Source organism: Lacerta agilis, chromosome 4, assembly GCF_009819535.1.
Source record: "Lacerta agilis isolate rLacAgi1 chromosome 4, rLacAgi1.pri, whole genome shotgun sequence".
NCBI classification, from domain to species: Eukaryota; Metazoa; Chordata; class Lepidosauria; order Squamata; family Lacertidae; genus Lacerta; species Lacerta agilis.
In genome coordinates this window covers 12,541,225-12,563,020 of record NC_046315.1, presented here as the reverse complement: position 1 = coordinate 12,563,020, position 21,796 = coordinate 12,541,225, and the positions used below count along the sequence as shown (strand labels likewise).

At 46.1% G+C, this 21,796-nt stretch overlaps 1 protein-coding gene across 1 annotated transcript in view; it reads right to left on the bottom strand.

Moving 5' to 3' along the window:
* Nucleotides 1-20,091, bottom strand: part of CCDC81 (coiled-coil domain containing 81) — a 28,630-nt gene extending 8,539 nt beyond the window's left edge. The window contains exons 1-10 of the mRNA XM_033146088.1: nt 19,945-20,091; nt 16,784-16,845; nt 15,861-16,017; nt 14,338-14,594; nt 11,918-12,003; nt 10,907-10,998; nt 10,022-10,139; nt 3,825-3,954; nt 1,286-1,432; nt 343-450 (exon numbers count right to left, since the gene is read on the bottom strand). Of these exons, the coding sequence (XP_033001979.1) occupies nt 343-450; nt 1,286-1,432; nt 3,825-3,954; nt 10,022-10,139; nt 10,907-10,998; nt 11,918-12,003; nt 14,338-14,594; nt 15,861-16,017; nt 16,784-16,845; nt 19,945-20,023 (1,236 nt within the window). The 5' untranslated portion in view covers nt 20,024-20,091. The remainder of the gene's footprint in view (nt 1-342; nt 451-1,285; nt 1,433-3,824; nt 3,955-10,021; nt 10,140-10,906; nt 10,999-11,917; nt 12,004-14,337; nt 14,595-15,860; nt 16,018-16,783; nt 16,846-19,944) is intronic.
* Between the last annotated feature and the right edge of the window lie 1,705 nt (nt 20,092-21,796).

Here is a 21,796-nt window from a genome sequence, read left to right as displayed (position 1 = left end):
TGTTAAATCGCTGTTTTAAGGGTTGTTTTCAAAAGTCTGGAATGGATTAATCTGTTTTGCATGACTTCCTATGGGAAAGCGCACCTTGGTTTTGGAACGCTTTGGTTTTGGAACGGACCTCCGGAACGGATTAAGTTTGAGAACCAAGGTACCACTGTATTACGAATGTATTCATGGATTGTTTTCATTTATATTATTGCACCCTGCCCTGGCATTGCCCTGGTATTCGGAGAAAAGAAATAAGTACTGAACTATTTCAGAGCACCTCCCTGTCTTGAGTGGAAAAAGATGAACCCGCTTTGACCAGAGATGCCAGGACTATCGCAGAGGGCATGAACTCACGTAGCAGTCCAAATCTTTATCGTGCTTGTGGTTCCTGGTGGCTTCGGCAACCCCGAGGTTAAAAGCCGCAACTCTCTGGTTCTCTTCTCGATTTGTCATCGCTCGCATCTGTGGTGGAGGAGATTTGCCGGAGATGCATTCAAAGTGAAAAGGAGAGGGGAGGGCAGAATAAAAGGGGGTGAACGTGCAATGCAATCTCTGCCTCTCAGCATCCTTATAGATGCATTTGAGGCAAACGGCGGCAGATCAGGGGGATTATTTATTTCTTCATTGCTATTTTTATTTATTAAGTTTGTTAGTCTCTTTTTTCTTCCCCAAGGCAACCCAAAGCGGCTTACAAACAACCATGACAAAAAGGTATGAGAAAGCCCCAACAAACAAGGGTGCGTTCTCTAGAAAGGCAATGCAACGCAACACTTTCTCTTACTCTCTCAGTCTAATTCTCCCCCTAGATATATTAGCTTTGCACCTGCAAGGAGACTTTGATCCAGGAGATGTTCCCGAACATGCAACCTCTACACACCGGTAGCAGTAAGATGCTGCCTTATTCAGAGACCAGGAACAAACAAATCTGTCCGTTTCTCATATCCCCAATGTTAAATTCATTTCTCCACATTTCCACGACAACTGGCAACTTTTAATTTTCATGAAAATTCACCAGCATCTTAGAGGGGGCTTCTCCTACAGCAAACAGGTATGCTTGCGGTTTTGACAAATAGGCACATTTTTGCAAGCCATTCCCCCTAATACAATGCATTTTCGTATGCTACTGTCACTGATTTTTGCATTTTCATGCCCGATTTCCTCCTAATACAGGCATTTCTGCATGTGTGAATCCATCCTCAGTAGAAGAAGCATCCCTTTTCTTGTTCAAAAGATCTGCCCTTTTTTTAATTGGAAGAAGAAGAAAAGGGTGCTGTTTTTTATTCTTGTGCCGCCTTACCAGCTGCCTCTGAAAGGCTTCGTGATCCTTTAGGGCCTGATACTGTGCCAATATCCTGTCTTCTTCCTTCTCTTTCCTCCTCTTGTCTTCACCCAAGTACAAAGGGATGTTCCTCTGAGCACGTTGCATGCACAAGTAGCACATTTCCTGGGAATGCATATAGTACAAGGCACAGAGGCATTTATTGATTTGATGGCTTGATTTTGCCGCATTTAGCTTGTCGACTCCAGTGTTCAGACGAAGTACTAAACCATAATTTGGCATGATGAGACTAAGCCGCAGCAAGCCTTGGGCTCTCACTCTCTCCTTTCCTTCCTCCTCCTCCTCCAGTGTGACTGTGGAAGAGGAGTTTAGAAGCTTATGCTTCCGGTTTCCATTAACCGCGGTTTAGTGTGGTGATCAAACCAGCAAACTGTGGTTAGCTTTAACTATGAGTCCATTTAAACAAGGAAAGCAGGAAGATCATTTACCTATTCTCTGAAGGGGCTAAATATCTTTAAACCTGTGGTTTTCAACCAGTGTGCCATGGCACCCTGGGGTGCCTTGAATGAGGGTCAGGGGTGCTGCGGGCAACACTGGCCTCTGTCCCTCTTTCTTTCCCTCCCTTCCTCCGATGCCCTCTTGCGTCTCTGCCTCCCATAGGCTTGCACAGCTGTTTGTTGCAGCAGCAGCCCTGGCTACAAGCTCCCCAGGCAAATGGTGCCTCTGGGGCTGGCCAGGGGGTGCTTCTCAGAACCCCTGTGGGGCAGTGTGAAGAGGCGCCTCTCTTTGGGGCAGGTGGGGGGGCAGTTCAGAGACCAGAGGTGTCAGCTGTGGCTGCCTGGAGAACTCCCAAGGAGAGAGGAGAGGAGGCTGAGGGAACACTCCACAAGGGAGGGTGTCCGAAAAGGGGTGAGGGGCTGCTGGCCCTGCAGGTAAGGGGTGACATAACTGGGCTCCTGAGCCCCACAGGGGTGCCACAGAAAGCATGTCATTGGTCAAGGGAGCCATGGACCCAAAAAGATTGAAAACCTCTGCTTTAAAAACCTAAGGCTGTTCTGTTTGCCTCAGCGTACCAAAGAATCAGCACAAGTTAGTCACCAATACATTGTAATAGCACATCAGCACTTCCCTCTGACTTGAGTTCCTCAGAAATGTAGGCAGAAAAAGTTTCAAAAATTAAAATTTATGAATGCTAGTGGTTTTCAGTAGATAAAACTTGACCTGGCACAACTGCACCTTGTCCATTATGAAGAGTAGGGTGTCTCTGGTGGCAGATTTGAGGGTAACATTAAGTAAAGGTAAAGGTAAAGGGACCCCTGACCATTAGGTCCAGTCGCGGATAACTATGGGGTTGCGGTGCTCATCTTGCTTTACTGGCCGAGGGAGCCGACATTTGTCCGCAGACAGTTTTTCCGGGTCTTGTGGCCAGCATGACTCAGCCGCTTCTGGCAAACCAGAGCAGCACACGGAAACTCCATTTACCTTCCCGCTGGATCAGTACCTATTTATCTACTTGCACTTCGTGCTTTTGAACTGCTAGGTGGGAAGGAGCTGGGACCGAACGAGAGCTCACCCCGTAACAGGGATTCGAACCGCCAACCTTCTGATCGGCAAGCCCTAGGTCTGTGTTTTAGACCACAGAACCGCCCACATTAGAGGGCTGCAAATGCTCAATTATTATATTTTCATCACAGTAAACCACCCAAATAATGAAACAGAAAGGGTTGTGGAAGAGTGTTGTTGGGCTATTTCTAGCACTGGAACAGCTATAGGGAAAACTTTACAGACTGAGGAAATGCCACAAAAACTGCATGCCACAAGAAATGCATTAGTGTTTGAGTTGTCAAAGGATGCACACACAGTCGTATTCAAAATGTGCAGTAGTTTTGGAAATGCAGGGCTGGAACACCTCTCAGCCACAACTTTGCTAAATCCACACTTCCCAGTAGGTACAAAAGCGCCAATGTGGGTTCTTTTGCCTTGCGCACGCTTTGTACGCAAGCGTGCGCATCGCCACTCAGGTCCCCACCAAAGCACCACCAGAGATGTTAGGAACTAGGACAAAACAGGACTGCATCCCCGACATCCCGCCCACCCACATCTACCTAGGAAAGACAAGCACAAATTTTGCTCCACCTCTGAAATTCTTGGTGGTGTTTGCACAGGCAAAAGCTATTGTTTGTTGAGCATTTAAACACAGATCTGCTCCTTGCTCGTGTAAAAAGGCTCTTTTCACATAGGTCCAATGACTGGAGCATTGCCATAAAGGCAAAAGAAATGGCATATGTAAGAAATGTGCATTACAGGGTCCTCAGACTGCAGGCATGGCTAATCTGTGGACCTCCATATGTTGCAGGACTATAATAAACTATGCCTGTCTCTCTCTCTCTCTCTCTCTCTCTCTCTCTCTGTGTGTGTGTGTGTGTGTGTGTATAAGCAATGGGCCAAATATGGGTCGCAGGCTGCCAGCTGCCGACTTCTGTCCCCTACCAAAGGCCGTGCCTATTTGGCCCTGCACAGATATAGACGCAAAAGGAGGAAAAGCTACATATTATACCTGGCCTGCCCTACCATGATCTTGACAAACGGGGGATGGAGTCCGGGGTCTGAGGGCAGGAATTTTGGCGGGGCTGGCTTCTTGCTCTGTCTTCGGGGCTTCACGAACGGGCGTTGTTGTCGGTCCTTGCCTGGAGAACGCAAAAACATGGCCAGCAGGAGATTTATGCATGCCAAACACGGGACTGTGTCTCTGGAGAAGACGAGAGTGTCTGTCCCGACTCCCGCCTTGATAGTGGGATTGGAAGTTGGGCGAGCTTAACCTGAATGTTGCTCAATCCCTAGCAAACTCTGGAGCCTTGAGTAAGGATTTGGGCTTCCATCACACTAACACCGCTGCCCTCACCATCCTTAAGAGGGATCTGCTCATTTTAAGAGCTTTGGATTGTGCCAGATGGTGGCATGGTTTCAGAGCCAGGGCCCAAGGATACAATGCTGAAGGGGAAGGAGTCGGCCTTGTAGTCCTTTCTGGTGACAGGGGTTCTGAGGAGATACGGACAACATTTCAGAGGCCAACTCTTCTTCCTTGCCTCCAGAGTATTAGGGTGGCTAGTATTGGTCATCTTGGCTAAATGGAACAATGCCAACCCTGTACCAAGATTAGGTGACAATCTGTACATTTAAAGACCTTTAAAGCCCTAAACGGCCTCGGCCCAGTATACCTGAAGGAGAGTCTCCACCCCCATCATTCTGCCTGGACACTGAGGTCCAGCGCCAAGGGCCTTCTGGCAGTTCCCTCACTGCAAGAAGCAAAGCTACAGGGAACCAGGCAGAGGGTCTTCTTGGTAGTGGCACCTGCCCTGTGGAAGGCCCTCCCACCAGATGTCAAAGAGACAAACAACTATCTGACATTTAGAAAACATCTGAAGGCAGCCCTGTTTAGGGAAGTTTTTAATGTGTGACATTTTAATGTATTTTAATATTTGTTGGAAGCCGCCCAGAGTGGCTGGGGAAACCCTGACGGATGGGTGGGGTACAAATAAATTGCTATTATTATTATTATTATTATTATTATTATTATTAACCAAATGGAGGAGGTGGCACCCACTTTTAATCTGAGCAATTGTTGAGCATGTAGGAGACCCCAGTCTACCGTACTTCCTTCTGGTTATGGAGGGCCCTTCCTTTAAGTCCCAAAAGGATTATAAGCGCACCTGTTCCATTATATATAATGGCAGTACCCCCGAGTGGGATGAGCAGTTGAGGTGTAACTTAAGGTCACCCTCTGGAAGGGGAATATTGCATAGCCAAGAATGGTGGGAATGTGAGTGTGGGGAATAGGACCTGCAAATGGACTTTTGCACGGGTCCAAGACTGTGTCACTTGTGAACCGATCGATTGTGCCAGATATCAGCACAAGTGGAACAGCACAGCAGTTAGGCTCCCTAACAACACATGGATCAAATGTACCCCTACAGACCCACAGGTGCAAGCATCGTCCATCCTGACCTGCCAATCCCACAATTCCAGGGGAGCTATAAAGTCTCGAGGGAGAAGGCTCAGGTTTACCTGAAGCAAGTCTCATTGGTGGGTTGCTTGTTTGTTTTAGGGCATATTCTGAAGCAAGGAACTTGTTTGCCACCTTTGATATACCCAGCCTGAGTTCTCAAAGGTCCCGAGAGCATTCTCAGGACTTGCTGGATTTTGCAAGGGTTGGATACCAGAAATGAGAGGGAAAGCAAAACCCCTTTACAACACATTAACCAAAAATGGTTACTGGATTGAAAATGGACTATAGAAATCAAGAAGAAGAAAAGCCTTTGAAGAGCTTCTGACATCCCTAGCTGAACCACCAGCGTCGGAACTGTCCAGTCCCTTTAAGGCAGGGGTAGGCAACCTAAGGCCTGTGGGCCCGATGCGGCCAATCGCCTTCTCAATCTGGCCCACGGACGGTCCGGGAATCAGCGTGTTTTTACATGAGTAGGATGTGTCCTTTTATTTAAAATACATCACTGGGTTATTTGTGGGGCCTGTCTGGTGTTTTTACATGAGTAGAATGTGTGTTTTTATTTAAAATGCATCTCTGGGTTATTTGTGGGGCATAGGAATTCGTTCATTGTTATTTCTTTTCAAAATATAGTCTGGCCCACCACATGGTCTGAGGGACGGTGGACCGGCCCACAGCTGAAAAAGGTTGCTGACCCCTGCTTTAAGGGCAGTCTATGCCTGGGATCTCCTTCCACTGAAGAGAAGGGTAGGATCAAAGCAGCTGAACGCCATTATCTAAATAAACAGAATGCAAAGCGGGCAAGTTGAAATTCTATCGGCCTCCTCATCTTTGGTGCCGCCTGTTGTGTGCAACATTATAATCAGCTTCCCTTGCGAAGAAGATGCCTCCATGTTAACCCACAAATAATGGAAGAGGTCTCTGGTTTATCTCCTCCAATTTCCCTCAGCCCCGAACAAAGGATCTCTTCCAGTTAAGGACAAAAGTTCTCCTACATCTTTAATTGCTGGCAAATCCATTTTTCAGTGGCGTCGGAGAGCAACTGTTGGCCTCTCACACAACACCTCAGACGAGCCCTTAAAACATTTAAAGAGCCTTTCAGCGCAGAGGACTTTGACCTTGTCGAAACCAAAACAGTGTCTTGTCATCAAGAGGAAGGATAGAATTTGCCCCCCCCCCAATCGAGAAAGAGGATCCCGAGTCTCTTCAATTATACTTTGTTGTTCAGCGGCACAATAGCTGCTGCAGAGAGCATATGGGGAGGGAAGTCAGGAGAAAACCAAAGCAGACTATTTACGTTGAGAGGGTGACCTGCACACCGCAGAACACATTGCACAATAAGGAAGGTTTTTGATAGAGTTCAAATGGGGCTCCAACCCTGCATTTCTGTATTTTGGAGAATGATGGGGGGGAGCAGTTGTAGGCTGAAATCACTGGGCAGGAGGCAGCTGCTTAACCCTTCCTGCATCTCTCGATTCTCTCCTGCAAATGAAACCCTGGCAGCTTAAGCAAAAAGCGACCAAGTTGCAGAATCATAAATGGGCCCAGCAATATAAATGGGGCGGATTTGCAGGGGAGAACCAGTGGGCGTTGCAGGGTTTAAGGACCCATTCCAGTTCAAACTTTGCCACCAAATCCCGGTTCTGGAGGCAGATTGCTTTGAGCCAACTTTTCTGACTCAGTTCTATATTAAAATTGCTAGAGATCACCGCGGACTCCTTTGCCACTCTTCTTTTAAAAAGTATTGCAACATGCATATTCGTGCATGGCAGGGAGAGGGAGAGGGCAAGGGCAAAACATTTGACCACACTGTCCGTTTGAGCTGGGCCACTATCTCAGACAGAAAACCAAACAAACACCTCTTGACCCTGAAGATTCTCATATTTACAGTGCACAGGAAAATGAGAAGATGGGACAATTCCAGCCACACGTCTCAGCGGGGGAATAAGATGGATGAAAGCATTTACAGGCCACCCTGAATGTTTAAATCTTACAGCAGGCTTTCCCCCACCTGTTGCTCTCCAGGTATTTTTGGCTACAACTCCCACCAGTGCCAGCCAGGATGGCCATGGGTCCCTGGAGATGGAGCTGTAGTTCAGCAACATCTGGAGGGCACACAGTTGTGGCAGTTGTGATACAGGCAGGGATTCCATCAATGGTGTTTCCGGAAAAAATTACACATCACTTGGGAAGACAGGCGAACTAATTCCAGTGTAGTGGAAGAAGCAAAAATCACGAGTGTCAAAGCAATGATTCTTCAACATCATGTCCCAGGACATTCTATACAAGATCTCAAAGTAGCTGTCTTACTACAAAGGAATTTCAGAAATAGACTGGAAAGAGAAGTTGCTGGATTGCAACTCATTACCAAACTTAAAACCATGGAGAGACCTGGTCTGAACAAAGACATTGGATTCTTATCTCATTACACATGACAAAGCTATCTTTAGCCATCTCACCACTTGCTTTTTCCTTTAAGACCAATTGCAGTCGTTAACAGTTGTCAACAGGTTTTCCACACCTATCAGCCTATCACCCATTCCCACCACCCTTCTGAGTAATACCCCTTCCCACTCTCTCACTATATATTAGGGTCTGGTGACTTCTGTTTCAGTGTATCTGAAGAAGTGTGCATGCACACGAAAGCTCATACCAAGAACAAACTTAGTTGGTCTCTAAGGTGCTACTGGAAGGAATTTTTTTATTTTTTTATTTTGTTTTGTTGGACTGGTCATGTTGTCCGGATGCCTGATTATCGTCTTCCAAAGCAACTACTCTATTCCAAACTTAACATGTGGGGCTACCTTTGAAGGTGACCCGAAAAATGCAATTAATCCAGAATGCAGCAGCTAGACTGGTGACTGGGAGTGGCCGCCGGGACCACATAACACCGGTCCTGAGAGATCTACATTGGCTCCCAGTATGTTTCCGAGCAAAATTCAAAGTGTTGGTGCTGACCTTTAAAGCCCTAAACGGCCTCGGTCCTGTATACCTGAAGGAGCGTCTCCACCCCCATCATTCAGCCCGGACACTGAGATCCAGCGCCGAGGGCCTTCTGTCGGTTCCCTCACTGCGAGAAGCAAAACTACAGGGAACCAGGCAGAGGGCCTTCTCGGTAGTGGCGCCCGCCCTGTGGAACGCCCTCCCATCAGAAGTCAAGGGAATAAACAACTACCTGACATTCAGAAAATACCTGAAGGCAGCCCTGTTTAGGGAAGTTTTTAAACTGTGATATTTTAAATGTATTTTAATGTTTGGTGGAAGCCGCCCAGAGTGGCTGGGGAGACCCAGCCAGATGGGCGGGGTACAAATAATAAATTATTATTATTATTATTATTATTATTATTATTAACAATGCTAAGCATAATGCTGGTGTTCAGCAAAAGAGGTTCAAAGACTCTCTCAACGCAAATCTTAAAAAATATAATATAAACACCAACAACTGGGAAACACTGGCCTGCGAGCGCTCCAATTGGAGCCAAAGGTGTCGTGGGTTTTCAAGATGCTCGAACTCAGGACGAAAGGGAGAAACGAGCTAAGAGGAAGGCAAGTTTGGCCACAACTGCTACGAGGCTGCTACTTGCAAAGAATTGGAAAAGCCAAGAACTACCTACAACAGATGAATGGCAAATGAAAATGATGGACTTTATGGAGCTTGCTGAACTGACTGGAAGACTCCGTGATCAGGGAGAAGAGTCAGTCGAGGAAGATTGGAAGAAATTTAATTTGAATAAGTATTATAGTATTTAGTGTTGCCTTAGGAAGTCGCTATAGGTTTTTGCTATTTTTCTTTAAGATTTAGGTTAAGAAGAGGTTGGTACAAATTTTAATGGTTAGGATGTTGATTTACTGAAACTGCTTGAGAATGATGAGACGATGAAATTCAGTTGGGGGGGGGGGCTGAGGGAAGTCACCCATAAATGTAAAGATAAGTTATGAATGTAAGAACTTATTGTTCTTTCTTTTCTTTGCTTTCTTTTTCCATATTATTCTTTTTTTAAAAAATTCTTTATGAAATTATCTGTGTTAAAAATCTTTTTTAAAAAATAATAAATTTTATTATTCGATCCTCATATGTACAATTGTTCAATCATCTTATGTACAATATTGACCAAACGTATAGTAGCGTACAATATACATTCCAAACACAATTCCACAAAAAAATAAAATGAAAAACAATTACTGTATCTGCCTGATTTTGTTGATGCCCATGACAGGGTCAAAATTCAATGCAAATAAACAGGAGCGGTACAAATACAGCAATAATAGATATAAGTAAAGTGAAATCTTACAAAATCAATAAAAATTGTTTTTTTAAAATAAAAAAAGAGGATGGCAAGTTTGGCAAACCCTTACCATGATCAACTCCAGCCCAGAAACCTATGTCCCCACTGTGGAAGGACGCGTGGATCCAGAACTGGCCTCCACAGTCACTTACGGACGCACTGTTAAAGTTGTGCTTATGGAAGACAATCTTACTCTGCTACGAGTGATCGCCAAAGAAAGAAGATAGGCAGGAAGGTGGAAGAGCAAGAACTGACGACCTGGACCCATGTGGCCAACATGTCCTAGTTGTTTTCCCCAAAGTGTTGCTCTCTGAAGCCTGGGGCGCTAGAGAGACGCAACCAATCAGAGCAAGCCACTACTGGGCTAGATTGACAAGTGGTCCGAGTCCCTCCTAGGCAGCTTCTTATCTTCACAGGACCAGAGAGTGAGAAACCTCCCTGCTGCCTTCAGAATCAAGACCTTACCTTTGCGGAGGCAGCTTGGGTTTCAAGTTCTTCTCATACTCTTCGGTCAAACAGACCCCTGAGACTTTGGCCGGAGTAATCAGCTGGCGAGACAGAAGGCGCTTGGGCGAGAGATTTTCTACAGGAAGGAGAGAAGCAGAAGGTTGAGTAAGAATTCCGCAGAGGGAACGGAAGCCGCTCGTGAAAAATCAGCTGTGAAAAGTGCACATTCTCGGGGCGGGAGGGGGAGAGAGAGAGAGATTAAGGGACTGCACCAATTCTATCGCAATCTTGTGAAAACCCTACTCAACCATGGATGAAAAATGCAAACACACACACACGTATGACAAGTGTTGTGTGCAGTTCTACATTCCCCGCAAATGTCCCTTTTAAAAAGCAACCAAGTTCTGCAAGCTCTTCGGTTTATCTTGCTTACTGGTAAATAAAATTTGAAGAAGGGGGGAAAAACCTAAGGGGGAAATATTTTCTCTATCCACAAGGGAGGAGATTCGATTGCAGAACGACATTTGTTTGAGCATCTGACAACAGGGGGAGGAGGGGAGACATATCTTTGCCCTTCTGTAGTGCTGTAAAATATTTTTGCAAGCTGCCTCAAAAACTATGGTTAGTAGGCGGGGTATAGATATTCCTGAACAAACAAACAAACAAACAAATAGAGGGGAATGGTGTCGTCTCCCCGCAGCCCCGCAAGATGTCAAAATTTCCAGAGCTTTTCCATCTCTCCTTGAGGTCATGTCTGACATACGCTACGCAGCCTGTTTCCAGGACAATTTTGGACATGTCCTGATGGGGTGCAGGAGGACAATCGCTGTAAAGACATATCCTTGCTACCCAGGAAAGAAATGAAAATAAAATGGCTTACGAAAGCGAAAGCTCTTGCCCAACCTTTTTTGCTGTTTTCTTTCTCTGGCTGCTCCTTTACCTTCCTGGTCTTCTCACCTTCTTCGGGGATGGTTCCCATCTCAACCCTACGGTGGCTGTGAGGGTGCAGACGGGGGAAATCAATCAAAACAAATGGCTTTGGGTGCCCTCTTCCACACACCCAAAAGGGGAAGTTGAATTGTGGGGAATTTATCAAGAACATGTAGAGCTGGAAGGGACCCAAGAGACCTTATGGTTCAAACCCCTGCAAAGCAGGAACAGCAATGAAAGACTCCCCAGCAGGTGGCTATTCAAGATCTGCTTAAAGGCCCTCCAAGAAAAGAGAGTCCACCACCTCTGGGTGAGATTTAAGGTGGTGGCACCCACCACAGGGCCCTTTGCCAAGGGCCACCTCAAACCTGGAAGCATCCCTGATACAAAGAGATGGGGTAAGGCTGAAGGGGACAGAGTTGAAAGGATCTCAAGCAACAGGTCTGGGCCCTCACCTGAGACTCTGGAGAGCTGCTGCCAGCCAGAGTGGACAATATTGAGCTAGATGGTTCAATAGTTTAGCAATGTGTGTGGAACTAAGCAAGAGGGTTAGGGTAGCGGACAGGGAGAGAAACTTAGTGACACAGAAGGAAGACGCAGATTGGAATAATGGAATTGTAGAGTGGAAAGGTACCCCCAGCGGTCATCTAGTCCAAGCCCCTTCAATGCAGGAATCTCGAGTCCCCCGTCCAATTTGAAACCATGCCAGACCCTGCTTAGCTTAGCAAATGTGCTAGCAGTTTTATGGCTGCACCAATTCTCAGAAAACTGGTATTCAGAGGAATAACGTTTCTGATGGCAGAGGCAGAACACAGCCATCGTGGCTTGCAGCCACTCTTCCCCAGAAGCCAGGCCATCTAGTAGCAGCTGTGTTTTGAACTTCTTGCAATTTCCATCCCATCTCAAAAAGATCAAAACTGTTTGGCAGTCACCTTAGGAGAGAGGCGGGTGAAATCTATGTGCGGATCAGGTGAGCCTACCCACCTTGGATACAAAACCACGTTACCGGTGCATGAATGTGGAAGAGCAGTTTCTTTGGCTGACAGCACCGAGTCCCCTGTGCCTGGCCTCTATAACGAAAAAAGGGGTGTGGTTAATTTTATTGTGATTATTTCCTAAGATTTATACACTGCTAAAAGAAAAACAAGGAAACTCAAAGCGGATTACAAAGAGAACAAAAAGAGCGGAAAGCAACTGTTTAAAACCTTTTTGAAAATTAAATCGGCAAAACTAAAAACAGGTTAGAACGCACATCAGCATTCGGCTCGTCTGGGTAGCCTTGTCTAAACAAAAATGTTTTTAGAGGGTGCTGGAAACTAGGCAGGGAGCTCTGAAACCTAGGTGCTGCTACACTAAAAGATCGATTTCTTACAAATGTGGAACAGGTATTGTGTGGTACCTGTAGCAGGGCCAGTTCCGCAGGTCAAAGCACACAGGTGAGCACATTTGGGGCAAGATGATCTTGCAAGTAAACTGGTCCCAAGTTGTTAAGGGCTTTGTATACTAATAGCAACACCTTGATTTTGGCTTGTTGGCAAATTGGCAACCAGTGCAGACCTCTGAGCACAGGTGTCCTATGCTGGCAAGGCCTCGTTCTTATTAGCAATTATGCTGCAGCATCCTGCCCTGTCTGTAGCTTCTGGATCAAGTGGAAAGGAAGCCCCACGTAGAGCACACTGCAGTCATCCAGTCTTGAAGGAACCATGAGCAGCACATCTTTAAACTATGGAACGTGATCCCACAGAAGGTGGTGATCTCCAACGAATTGGACAGCTTTCGAGGAGGATTAGACAAATTCATGGAGGGAGGGTTATCAATGGCTCCTAGCCTTGATGGCTGTGCTGTGCTTCCACAGTTGGAGGCAGCAATACTTCTGAATACCAGCTGCTGGAAACCACAGGAAGGGAGAGGGCTCTGGTGCTCAAATCCTGCTTGCAGATTATCCAGGGGATTACCCGGTTGGCCACTGTGAGAACTGGATGCTGGACTAGATGGGCCATTGGCCTGAGCCAACAGGCCCTCTTTATGTTCTTAGGCGGAGCAGGTGGCGCTGTGGCCTAAACCACTAAGCCTCTTGGGCTTGCCGATCAGAACGTCGGCAGTTCAAATCCCCACGAGGGGTGAGCTCCCATTGCTCTGTCCCAACTTCTGCCAGCCTAGCAGTTCGAAAGCACGCCAATGCAAATAGATAAATAGGTACCGCTCTGGCGGGAAGGTAAATGGCATTTCCGTATGCTCTAGTTTACGTCACGGTGTCCTGTTGCACCAGAAGCGGTTTAAGTTATGCTGGCCACATGACCCGGAAAGCTGTCTGTGGACAAACCCTGGCTCTCTCAGCCTGAAAGTGAGATGAGTGCTGCAACCCCATAGCCGCCTTTGACTGGACTTAGCCATCCAGGGGTCCTTTACCTTTATAGTCGTGTCCAACTCTGGGGTTGTGGTGCTCATCTCATGTTACTGGCCGAGGGAGCCAGCGTACAGCTTCCGGGTCATGTGGCCAGCATGACAAAGCCGCTTCTGACGAACCAGAGCAGCACACAGAAACGCCGTTTACCTTCCTGCCGGAGCGGTACCTATTTATCTACTTGCACTGTGTGCTTTCAAACTGCTAGGTGGGCAGGAGCTGGGACCGAGCAACGGGAGCTCACCCCGTTGCAGGTATTCGAACCGCCAACCTTCTGATCAGCAAGCCCTAGGCTCTGTGGTTTAACCCACAGTGCCACCCACATCCCTCTTACCTTTATACATACATCCAACTAATGTACTTAGTATTGCATCAACAATATGAATCATAGAAGAATCATAGAAACAGAGTTGGAAGGGACCCGCTGGATCATCTAGTCCAGGAATATGCAGCTGTCCCATACGGGGATTGAACCTGCAACCTTGGCATTATCAGCAGGTTAATAAAAGGTAAAGGATCCCTGGACGGCTAAGTCCAGTCAAAGGCGGCTATGGGGTTGCGGAGCTCATCGCGCCTTCAGGCCGAGGGAGCCGGTGTTTGTCCACAGGCAGCTTTCCGGGTCATGTGGCCAGTATGACTAAACCACTTCTGGTGCAACGGGACACCGTGACGGAAGCCAGAACGCATGGAAACTCCGTTTACCTTCCTGCTGCAGCGGTGCCTATTTATTTACTTGCACTAGCATGAACTGCTAGGTTGGCAGGAGCTGGGACAGAGCAACAGGAGCTCACTCGGCTGCGGGGATTCGAACCGCGAACCTTCTGATCGGCAAGTCCAAGCGGCTCAGTGGTTTAGACCACAGCGCCACTCACGTCTCCCTTGCGTTATCAGCACCATGCTCTAAACAATGAAACTGCCTCAAATGCAATAATTATTACAACAGGTGAAATATCAGACCGGAACGATGTCCAGGCCCAGAAGGAAACGATGACCAACGTACGTTTGTAAGCGCCTTCAGGAGATTCCCACTTCCATCCATGGCGCGAAGGAAGTCTTTGTAAAACTTCATTTTCACCCTGTTGTCCTTGATCACCAGGACACCAATCCCTTTGAAGGTGAACTCGACCGTCTGCTTGGTGGCGATGGACCGCGAGAAAGACAACAGCGTCTCTCGGACACATCCTTCCACGGTCTCCCTGTTGAAAGGGCCCTCCAGGGATAACACTATGAAATTTAGCGGAACAATTGGGATATCACCTAGGGGAGGGCAGCAGGAAAAGAATTGGTGAAGAGAGAAATCATCAGAATATGAAGCAAGACTATGTCCATCCCAAGGGCCATTTGCCAGTGGTGGGCGGGGCGAGAGGCAAAAGAAGGCGGAGCAACAAATGTAAATTTTACCTTTGTACAAGAGGCTAGTTTTTGATATATACCTCTCTATCCTCCGTTCAGACAAGCGAGAGGCACTCTACCCAGGAAAAGACACTCTTAAAGTGTGAAACAAGGGCCAGAGAGGAGAGTGTGGGGCCTGGGGATAGTTCTGAGGGCCAAACAGAAAGGCCTGAAGGACTACATTTGAATCCCCAACTCTGCAATGCATCATATGAGTAAAATGTTAGAACACTGATACAGTGGTACCTTGGGTTACGGACCCGATCTGTTCCGGGGTGCCGTTCGCACCCCGAAAAGTCCGTAACCCGAGCAGCGCTTCTGCACATGTGCGAACTGTGCAGAATGCTTCTGCGCATGCTCGCCGGGGGAACCCCAGAAGTAAACACTTCCGGGTTCCCTGCGTTCGCAACACGAAAAACGCAACCTGAAGCGAACGTAACACGAGGTATGACTGTAGCTTGTTCACACATTTCTCTCAGTTGAAATCTTTTTTTTCTCCCTCATCTTGGACCGTTGGTGGAGAAGAGAGGTGTGGCCCCCAGGCCTCTCCACCCGGCCCTTTTGATTCATAGACCATGCCCCCTTCACAGGCCACACCTCTCACTGGCCTTGCCCTGCCCCTTCCTGAAGTACTTTTCCCTTGCTGGAATATGTCCCTGAACCGCAATGACGGTGCATCTTCCTTACCTGAAACATGAAGCCCAATATTTTTGCAGCCTACTGTACAAAGGTGAGAGTCATACCTCTTACCATCTCCACTTTTGCCCCAGGCGCCAATCACCACTGGCATATGCTGACCCTTCACTCTACTCTCCCCTCCCCATATCAAAAATCTAATTGTAAAACTGTTCTGGGTACTGTGCTCACCTGTGTTGGCGATGGCACTAGTGCTAGCCAATAGGTGCTCACCACAACCAGCTTTTCCCTGGCTCAGACCATGAACTATGAAATACAACTGTCCTGTGTTCCTAGGGCAAAAACTAGTTTCTGCTTCCCATTCTTTCCATAACTCTGCTGCCATCCTCAGCGCTGCTGCATTTTCGCTCCATAATATTATGTGTTATGTTGGTTGCATATCTTGGTTGCACACTGCAAAATGTACACTGCACACACCACAACCCCATTTCTTACCGGGAGTGTGTATTTTGTTAAACTTCAGCCCATGGATCTGCGCAAGTTTCTCAGATAGAAGGAACACAGGCCGCTGTATGAGGATGTACTTGTTATTACCGACTTCAAGCTTCTGTCTCAAGAAGGAGAACGTCCCCAACCCTGGTATTAAGACACCCTGAGAAAAGAAGGCACAGCTGGACTACTGTAATGGTTAAGAACATGAGCTATGAACTGGAAGCCCCCAGTTCAAATCTTAGATCGGATCAAACATTAGGCAAGCCATACCCCACACCCACAAATTTGGAAAAAGACCTTAGCTGATTGGGAGAACTTTCAGAAGGTTCTTGGTTCAATCCTTGGCATTTCTAGGTAGGGTTGGCAACTTTGAGAGTCAGTGTAGATAGCGCTGAGAACTAGATGGGTTCACCTTATAGGATTGTTGGAAGGGTTCTGGACATGAAAGCCCAGTTTGCACCATCAAATCACAACATGCATGGGCTTTGTACACCCAAATGCAACCCTTCTGCTCCTCCCTTTGAATGAGGATTAACCATAAACTTCCCATTAGGTGAGAACCAGGAAACTATGGTTAGCGGCTTCCAAACAAGCCAGGATATGAAGCCATGGTTTCGAGAGCGTTTCTGAACCCAACAAGATTTGAATCCATTTGTTCAGCTCTGGCACCTCTCAGGTGGCCACCACTGCCATTCTAAGAGAACGAGGGAGGTGCTCATTGTGACTTCTCACGCCTCTTTTCCAGAAAACAGCACTGCCGCCAACAGGGATTCACCTTCTGTGAGCATGTTCACACCAAACATCAGTAAAAAAAAAAAAAAATGAGAATTTGTCTGCACGCACTCTGGCTGCTTTGACCGGAATGCACAAATGCCCAAATCTTTCAAAACAAGCATTTAAGCAAAGGAACAAACAGGAAGTCCCACCTTATTCATGGAAAGTTGCTTTTCAACAAATTCTGAAACAGTGCCCCAAATACCAAGGATATCTGAAATGCAAAGAAATACAGAATTATCCTGTGTCGTGTGTTTTTTAAAAAATCATTTTCATTAGGTTCCCCCCCCCCCTTATAACAATACCTGCAAGCATTATATTACATTCAAATTTCGATTTCCCCCTTCCCTACTGACTTCCCTCAACTTCCATCCCTGGTTTATTACATCTCATATTACAATCTGCTCTTTGTATATACTTCCATATTGTCATACTATTATATTTCTTGTTGTTTATAAATAAAATTGCAAATGTTTATTTAAATCCTGCCAATGACTCTATTTTTTGTGGGGTTTTTTGTTTCTGCAAGTATGATGTAAAGGCTTCCCATTCTTTTTCAAAGTCACTATTGTCTTTTTCACGTAATCTGTCTGTTAACTTGGCCAACTCTGCATAGTTCATCAGTTTCTCTTGCCATTGTTCCTTTGATGGTATTTCTCCAGTCTTCCAGTTCTGTGCTATCAAAATTCTTGCTGCTGTCGTCACATACATAAACAATGTTCATTTTTCTTTGGGTAATTGTCCCAAAATTCCTATCAGGAAAGCTTCTGGGTTTTTGTTTTTTTTTTTTGTAAAGATCATTTTAAACTTTTTTTTTCAATTCATTATATATCATTTCCCAAAAGATTTGGACATTCCTACACTCCCACCACATATGATAAAGGGTACCTTCCCCTATCCTGCGTCATGTTAATACCCTTGTCCCATAAAGGAGAAAGCAAAGGAAGGAAGAAACCACAGGCCATGGGGCATTTGCATCTGGAATAGCCAACATGGTGCCCTCAAGGGATGTTTGGGCTATAACTCCAATTATTCCTTACTATAGTGGCTCCTCGCTTTTCCAGACATTGAGAAGCTAATTCCACTTCCCTTTTGCGACTAATATTAGACTGATATGTCAGCAACAGAAGGGAACACTGAGCTACCTCAACAACTCTCTTGCCTTGAATGGAGCCAGCAATTTTGCAGTGGAATACTTTAAATGCGGTGCTGCAAAAGGCCCTTGCTGACATTTCTCAAACCATGTTATAGGCAACTGAATTCAGGGCACTGCATCGAAGTCGAGGGCCCACTCCCTCCCTATATGTCATTTCAGTGAGGGTAAATGTATAGGGACCCAGGTGGCGCTGTGGGTTAAACCACAGAGTCTAGGGCTTGCTGATCAGAATGTCGGCGGTTCGAATCCCTGCGACGGGGTGAGCTCCCATAGCTTGGTCCCAGCTCCTGCCCACCTAGCAGTTCGAAAGCACATCAAAGTGCAAGTAGATAAATAGGGACCGCTCTGGCGGGAAGGTAAACGCCGTTTCCGTGCACTGCTCTGGTTCGCCAGAAGCGGCTTAGTCATGCTGGCCACATGACCCGGAAGCTGTCTGCGGACAAACGCCAGCTCCCTTGGCCTATAGAGCGAGATGAGCACCGCAACCCCAGAGTCGGACAAGACTGGACCTAATGGTCAGGGGCCCCTTTACCTTAAATGTATAGGGGAACAGTACCAAGCTGTCAGATGACACCTGGAAAACAATGTGGGCCAAGGAATGGGGCCAGACCCACCCATAAACATGCCTACTTCATACATACACAAGCTGCATACACACCATTCATTTAAAGTGCATTAATTCCCCCCAAGGAATCCTGGGAACTGTAGTTTGTTAAGGTTTGCTTAGCATGCAAAAGGTCTCAGGTGCAATCCCCAGCATCTCCACCTAGCGCTGGGAGAGTTCCCTTCCTTGAAACCCTGGTGAGCTGCTGCCGGTCAGTGCATGCAATACTGAGGTAGATGGGCCAGTGGTCTAACTCAGAATAACGCCGCTTCCTATCTTCCTAGCTGATCTCAAGTATTATGGGGAAATTGAGGCAGTGAAGCAAGGGGGGAAGGCAGGTAAGATAAAGACATAGCCTTAAATGGAGTCAAACAATTGGTCCATCTAGCTTAGTGCTGTTTACAGGGTAGACTCTGGCTGGCAGCCTTTCTGCTGGGTTTCAGGAAGGAGACATTTCCAGCCAGCCCCCGGACATTGAATCTGGAGATTGAATCTGGTGGACCTGGTAATCCATAATGAATTGGGGGGGGGGATGTTTAAAAGTACTTTTCCAAACAAACCAGAGTCCTTTTTGTCAGGGATAATTCAGAGGGAAATTCCCAGGTGTCGAGAAAGGTTATTTATGTATGCTGCTACTACTGCGGCCCGCGTTTTTGTTAGCCCCAAAATGGAAAACGAGCGAGGTCCCAACTAAAGAAGAATGGCAACTTAAAATGATGGAATATGCACAGCTAAACATATAGACTAAGAGAACAAAAAGAACATACATTTAGAGAAGATTGGAAAATGTCTATTGAATATAGAGGGGGGGGGAATTGTGTACACCTGAAAACGCTGGCAGCATTAAGATAAATTCAAGAGTGTAAATAAGTGTTGATGGATGTAAACATTTATGTAAAATACAGCTGTACCTCGAGTTACAAACACCTCGGGTTACAAACACTTCAAGTTACAGACTCTGCTAACCGGGAAGTAGTACCTCGGGTTAAGAACTTTACCTCAGGATGAGAACAGAAATTGTATTTAAGGATCTGGTGACTTCTGTTTCAGTGTATCTGAAGAAGTGTGCATGCACACGAAAGCTCATACCAGGAACAAACTCAGTTGGTCTCTAAGGTGCTACTGGAAAGAATTTTCGATTTTGTTTTAACAGAAATTGTGCGCTGGTGGTGCGGCGGCGGCAGCAAGAGGCCGCATTATTAGCTAAAGTGGTACCTCAGGTTAAGAACCGACCTCCAGAATGAATTAAGTTCGTAACCACAGGTGCAGGGATTTATGGTATGCAAAATGAACCATGGAAATAGATGTTTTAAGTGTGTTTAAATGAGTATTAAAATTGTAAAACAGAAAATGTTATATATATACTGTATATGAATATGTATACATATGTATGTATGTATGTATATAATCTGGGATTTTATTGCATGCAACAACAGATGCTTTACCAGAATGCTTACATTCATGAATGAAAGCCATTTGCACTGCAGCATATTAGCCTCGTGTTTCATTCAGGAGACTGAACTGTAAAAACCCAGCGGAGAATCAGAGCTTACCTTCTGCAGTGAGCTTGGGAAGTGTAAGGAAGACGTTCCTCCCGCCCTCCAAGATCGTGGCATGGATGGTGTCCAGCATTTTCGAATCCTCTTTCCCACCTTTCTGCCTTTAACGAAGGAGGAGAGAGAGAGAGAGAGAGAAAAAAGACCAAGCAGAAAGCCAGGTAGACTGTGCTGGTTTTTGGAGGTTTTCCTTGGGTGTGTGGGGCGGCGGCCTTCACATAGCTCCTTCTCACTCCCTTTTATGCGCTCCAGCATTCAAAGCGCTGCCCCATTTCCCCTCCTCTCCCCCTTTCCTCCTCCGCATCAGTGCAGAAGCAAACCGATTTCTTGTGAGAGCGGAGGCGATGGCAGAAAAGGGGAAATTCGCCTGGGCGCAGAGCGGCGCCTCCACAATGCAAGATGGAGGGGGCGTGGCCATGAATGGGAGGGGGAGGGGCCGTCGCTAGGACGCGGGTTCCGCTCCCGGTTGCTAAGGGAGACGTCACAATAAAGGCTCTCCGCCCCGGGAGAGAGCAGCAAATTAGGCACCAGGTCCTTGCAAGCTATGATGGTGCAACGAAATCACTGGTTGTTTTAGTACGGTACCATCTATTTTATTTTATTTTACTTTATATTATCATAAAATTCACACACCGCTTGGTGGATTAAAAAAAAAAGGAAAAAAAACGCTCCGAGTGGTTTACAAAAAGATTTTTTTAAAAATTAAATGGAGAAAAATTCACGACCATACTTTTAAAACATGCAAAAGTTAAAACTAAAGTTAAACAGATTAAAATTTCCTCAACTTCCTAAGCACCTGGGTAGCCAAGAATGTTTCTGCAGGTGCCATAAAGAGTACACGGAAGATGCCCTGCTTGATCTCAATAGGCAGGGAGTTCCAAAGACTTCTTGGAATCTCGTTTTCCAGATGCTGCAATAGGGTAACTTTTGTGTAGATTTAAGAACAAGAAGTATTAGATGCTCATATAGACTAAAATTAGTTGGCAATGTAATTTCATGTCTATTGTATTAGCCTTTTTAGCTTGCTGAGTGCCACTGGTTTCTTCTTTCCAGTCATATCCAGGTGCTGTGAATCCCATGTATTTGTATTTTAAGTACATTTTTAATAGATTGGATCAGATGTTAAAGTTTAATATTTATATGAAAATAATACTCAAAGCAGCTTACAAATATTTTGATTTTACAAATGAAATGCATGTTTAAAAGGGGGGATCCATTGTTACGAATAACAGACATTAACTTGAATTAACCTCTGCTGATACAAAGTATGGATGCTTTTGAGTAACACTGTATTGCATCTATGGAAAAAAAAACTTTTGTTATTAAGAGCTGTGTATTCCTCAAATGAAGGACCCAGGTGGTGCTGTGGGTTAAACCACAGAGCCTGGGGCTTGCCAATCAGGAGGTCGGCGGTTCGAATCCCTGCGACAGGGTGAGCTCCCGTTGCTCGGTCCCTGCTCCTGCCAACCTAGCAGTTCGAAAGCACGTCAAAAGTGCAAGCAGATAAATAGGTACCGTTCTGGCGGGAAGGTGAATGGTGTTTCCGCGCGCTCTGATTTGCCAGAAGCAGCTTGTCATGCTGGCCACATGACCCAGAAGCTGTACGCCGGCTCCCTCGGCCAGTAATGCGAGATGAGCACTGCAACCCCAGAGTCGGACATGACTGGACCTAATGGTCAGGGGTCCGTTTACCTTTACCTTTATTCCTCAAATGTTCATAATATTACATCAGTATAAATAGGGTCACTTTAAAAATAAAACACACTTGACTATCTTTATTCACCCATGTATGTTTCCTCTATGAAGTGGGAATGTCTGAAGTGGTAATAACACAAGATGTGTTTCTTTT